The sequence below is a fragment of the Penaeus japonicus genome, unplaced genomic scaffold (genome assembly GCF_977035675.1).
Source record: "Penaeus japonicus unplaced genomic scaffold, GWHDUDI00000001_assembly GWHDUDI00000008, whole genome shotgun sequence".
Taxonomy (NCBI): Eukaryota; Metazoa; Arthropoda; class Malacostraca; order Decapoda; family Penaeidae; genus Penaeus; species Penaeus japonicus.
The window spans coordinates 1,004,255-1,009,254 of NW_028234410.1; the positions used below are offsets into that span (position 1 = coordinate 1,004,255).

Sequence of the window (5,000 nt, forward strand, 5' to 3'; positions counted from 1 at the left end):
AAAAGCAAGCAAATCTATCCCTATCTCCAATGGGGTAAATAACTTTCTACAACATATATTTCCTTGGTATGTCTGTGTTTTTCTTCTTTTTTTTTTCTTTCATTTATCTTTCTCCCTCATATTCTTTTTCACTCTTTCTTCCTTTCTCTCCTTCTTTCAACAATTCATTCCCTCTCATTTCCTTTTCCTGTCTGTGACAAAGTGTCATCATCAATTACTTCCGTATCTACTATTGGATCATCTGTTTATTCTGGATAAAACTGAAAGGTTTTTTTTCTCATCTTCTTCAAGAACATCTCTGTCACTGTCCATTAAATATTACCTAAAAACCAAGGATTTCTGAAGCAATATCACTTAATTCAGTATTAGACATAGATGCAGCCAATTGCCTGCTCTACTATCTTCAACACTTTCCATATTTTTCCATAATTCAAGTTTGGTTCAGTAGCCGGGTGCATTTCATGGGTTATTTCCACCAACATTATTCATATGATTATTTAACCCAATGCAGACAGGGTGCCTAACTGGTCATCAGGACTGGCGGTCTACAACATTAGTGGCACTGGCTAAAAATTAGAGGGACTGGGAAAGTGTTTTCTCTGCCCTCTGGGTAGCACAGACTAGCCCAAACAATATTTTTTCCAAAAATCCATCATAAAATGCAGATTTAGGCTGACTAGTGCCGTTATAGCAATAATACTTCATGACTGTGTGTACACTTCAACTGTGAGCAGACCCCGATGTTGCTTCATGTACACACTGACACCCTTCTTTTAGGCCTAATTGGTACCATCATGTATGTCACAACACCCATACGCAATGGGCTAAATTTGGTGATGATAATGATAAAATATCACTATCGGCAAAATAAAAATTGGACTGACCATCACCTTTCAGTTAAACCATATAGCTCTTAAATATATACTTTAAACTTGCCTAAAATCAAATATACATTCCTCTGAATAATAATTCTAAATAACGCCCAAAAACTGTAATTCCTTTACCCTCCAATCTTCTTTACACCAGAAATAGGAGAATGAAAACATCTCTCACTGGGCTTCCACAAACTAAAGTCTTCAGGAAGCATCTTATTTATATTCCATCTGATAAAAGATGCACTCACGAAAGTTCCTTCAACAAATGGCAATACACAATTGTAAATAAATACTCTTTCATTGTCTGAACTGGGATTCTTTTTAATTGCATCTTTTTACAGCTGAAGACAAACATGAAAGGGATCTTACCATATCACAGGCATTGATATTGGCTCCTGACTTGACTAGCAGAGATACAATGTCCATGTGGCCTTCCATGGCAGCAAGGTGTAGGGGCGTCTTGTCTACCTAATAAAAGAATGTAAAGAAAAAAGTGACTGTCAAATCCCCTTCAATTACTTACCTTACTGAATTATCTCAAGAAAGTAAATGAGTAAAAGCAAAAACCTAATGATCACACACTATTTGCATATTAGCTAAAATGTTCAAGATTTTATATAAAGCTCTTCCTCACCTTGTTGCGAGCATCTTTGTTCATGCCTGCTGCCAGTAGACGATCACAGGTTTCATAATGGCCATTTTGTGATGCCAAATGCAATGGAGTCATGCCAATGGGCTATTGAAAAAAATATATATATATTTCAATATATATAGTATTCTTTTACTTAATATATCAACTTAATAGATGGAAAATGGGGTTTAAAGAACCATTAATTTTTTTTCCCCCTTTTGGAAAAAGGATCTGCTGTAAACTGTCACAAAATCTCTTAGGAACCCCAATTACTCGCCCCTAAACTGTCACAAAATCCCTTAGAAACCCCAATTACTCACCCCATCTGATGCAAACGGTGCACCTATTGCCATCAGTGTTCGTACTTGACTAGTGTTGCCGACCTTTGCAGCTGCCAGTAGCTTCTTCCCCAGTTCATTAAGAGTTGTCACCTGAGAGTTGTCTCTTTGAAATGCTGGGGGTCGTTCAGGTGGGCCTGGTGAACCACTGTTGGCTGACCCTCCAGTGACTGCAAGCATAAGTAACAAATCTTAGAAGCCTATACAATCAGATATTGATATGTAGTACTCAATATTTCTATAAAAAATGTGCTGGTGACCCAGACTTTGTGCAATGGCTGCAATGTACTCCTATGCCTGTACAGCTGCTGCTTGCTGTGGCTCTCACAACTATAAACAAAGTTCACTCTTCTCCACCCCACCTCTTCATTTTTTTCTTATTAACCCATTGGTCGCAGCATTAAAAAAATGTTTGTGCAGTAGGATGCCTGTTTTACATGTCTGGCACGGTGCCATCCGCTTCTATGACCAACTCTGCCTTTGCAGCCAATCATAATATCCACTGCTAATGGGTTAAACTGTAATACTTCTATTACAATGTGTAAAGAACATAATAAGTTGATATGGACCTTACACTATGATTTCAGTCTATCTAAACATTAACCCAATCCCGGCGATAAGTGGAAACCCTCTACGCCGGGCCTATGCAATTTTGCATCGGGAACGTCACACTGGTGTGTTGCCCCGTCATCGGGCATTTAGCCGTGTCACACGGGTGTGACGCACCATCATCAAAGGGTTAATAATGATTGTCAAATATAAACATCACAATATTGTAAAAAAACTATTCCTATGTACAACAAGTTAATAGTCCCAAGAAAAAAGAAATATAAATTAAAGCTAGAAAGATTTCATTTATCTTTCAATTTCAACCCTAGTAGCTGTGCATTTGAAATGGCAAATAAAATACACTATTGGCTACAATGCCGCTGTCATGATCATTGTGGCAAGCCTGATGCCATCCTACTGCACTATCTGCTGGATTGTGAGCACACTCGCTTCCTCAGACAGGGTCCACAGACAACAGCCGTCGACCTGGTGAAATGATTATTCCTCTTGCTTACCCCTTTGCAACTGGAGTGCCTACAAGCAATCTTTCCACCTTGATAAGCATTCAGTGATCAGATGATTCAGCCCTCATAGCTGACAGAGGCCACGCCACCTTGTGTAAACAGCCCAGGCAAAGCTTCACCTTCGCAAATCTCTCTGAACTGTACTGAACTGAACTGGTAAATAAAACTGTTGATTGGTGGAGTTTACCCCTTGCATAAGTCTGGGTGTGCACACAGCCATGTTTGACCCCAAGTGCAACAAGTAATGGCATGAAAATTTTAGGTATAAAAATAAATAAACAGGAAGAAAAGAAACCACATGTAATTTTCTATATTACAATTTGTATTTGTTATCTGATAAGGAAATAGATGATTAAAAGTAAGACTTTATGTCAAAAACAAACATTTGCAATTAAAGACATCAAATAAATCTCTCCCTCCTTCCCTGACCTCCATTTCACTTGATCTACATCTTGGTATATGGATAACATACAAAAAACTGTCCCACAAAATCAGTCATTAACTTTGCTGACTTACCTGAGACTTGAGTGACTGGTCGAGCATTTCCTTGAGCAAGTGTGAGTTGGGGTGCACTGCCCTGAGCTGAAGAGGAGGCTGCAATAGACCCTATTTCAAGATTTCCAGATTCGGTTAGAGTCCAACAAGCAGAGGAGAGAGCCTTAGCCACCGTCTCCAGACCATTTTTATCTAGCAGCTGAAGCAAGAGTGGAGTGATTACATAATTTATTGCATGGAGCTGTTTTGACAAATGAAAACTTGACTTAAGTATCCAGTTTATACAATGCCTAAGAAAGAGTGAGCAATATTCAAATCTATATAAAAAAAAAATTACTAAATAAACCACAATTAGTAAAAAAAAAGATATATCACGGACAAAATTATTATAGAGGAAATGCAATTCCCAAAAGGTAATTTCAAAATCAGTTTTCTTCTTAGTGGCCAGATCTTGTGATAAACCCTTAACTCTATTATTAATTCTGAGAATAATAGGTATTTCCCATTCACTAAACCATTCCATAAACATTTGTCAAATATAGAAATTTATTTAGAATAACATATATCAATAGAAAACATACTTTTCATAATGTAGTGTAGAAATTTGGTAATTGATTGAACATGCATCTAAACTGTCATCATAACCATAATATTATTTTTCATGAAGTAATTTTAAATAGAGATTAAGCATACATACAGTCAGATAAGCTGTCTGGATTTAATTTTCAGTTTTGCCAACATTTGGCAAAACTGAAAATAGGAAATGTAGACGACAGAACCTGTGCCATCAGCCTCACATAAAGGGCACAGTCTTCATGCTTGTCGGCACTGCTGCAAAGACCAATATCACTCCACCAAACTTCTGTCATGAGAGAACTTAGACTCCCCTGGCAATATATCACAAAATAAGAAACCAGTTCAAGTTTTCTCTCATCAGAATCAATTGGTGAAATTTGTTGGCCTTTACCAGAGCACACATTACTAGGCTGCGGTAATCACTTCACTCGAATCTGTAACACTTTCATGTTGAACTTGCAGGCCATCCTTCATAGATCAAAATGATTCATATGGATTTGTTTAAAAAACAGTCAATTTAATTGCAAAAAAAAATGAAAGCTACTAAGGGAATTTTCAAAACATTTTCCCTAAATCGGTAATGTAATAGGAACTTGGTCTAACTCAATACTCCATGATATTTTCAAGTTCCTTTTGGCTTTAATACATTAGCTATTTATGATACTTGCTACTAGAATGTTTTTATATAATCACTCTTGTTAAACATTCACTATTTATGAGAAAAAAACATTAATTAAATGCAAACTCAAAACACAACTCATGCATGTTATCCAAAGGGAGAGCAAGTGTTCACCTGAGTCCTGTTCAGCAAGCCTTTGGGCCCTTGGCAACTGGGCACCAGAGAAGGCCACTCACTGTGCCCCTGCCTCCTGACACCAGGTCATGCTAATACCTTGATGCCCAGTGAATGGCCAACCAGTCATGCAAGACACATTTATTCTGCATAGCACATTTCAATGTAACATGTTATATCTTGACATACAGAGTAACACTGCTGTAATTTTTCCAATAG

The 5,000-nt window shown here is 37.5% G+C and overlaps 1 protein-coding gene across 2 annotated transcripts in view; it reads right to left on the reverse strand.

Annotated features, from left to right (window-relative positions):
* LOC122253196 (uncharacterized) overlaps nucleotides 1–5,000 on the reverse strand; it is a 23,220-nt gene that overhangs the window by 17,753 nt on the left and 467 nt on the right. Inside the window, exons 1-5 of one of the 2 annotated variants that reach the window (XM_043016065.2) lie at nucleotides 4,110–4,976; nucleotides 3,434–3,611; nucleotides 1,827–2,014; nucleotides 1,510–1,611; nucleotides 1,245–1,343 (exon numbers count right to left, since the gene is read on the reverse strand). In XM_043016065.2, the coding sequence (XP_042871999.1) occupies nucleotides 1,245–1,343; nucleotides 1,510–1,611; nucleotides 1,827–1,859 (234 nt within the window). In that variant the 5' untranslated portion in view covers nucleotides 1,860–2,014; nucleotides 3,434–3,611; nucleotides 4,110–4,976. Of the gene's footprint in view, nucleotides 1–1,244; nucleotides 1,344–1,509; nucleotides 1,612–1,826; nucleotides 2,015–3,433; nucleotides 3,612–4,109; nucleotides 4,977–5,000 lie in introns of those variants that run through there. The other variant, XM_043016064.2, reaches the window with a different exon arrangement.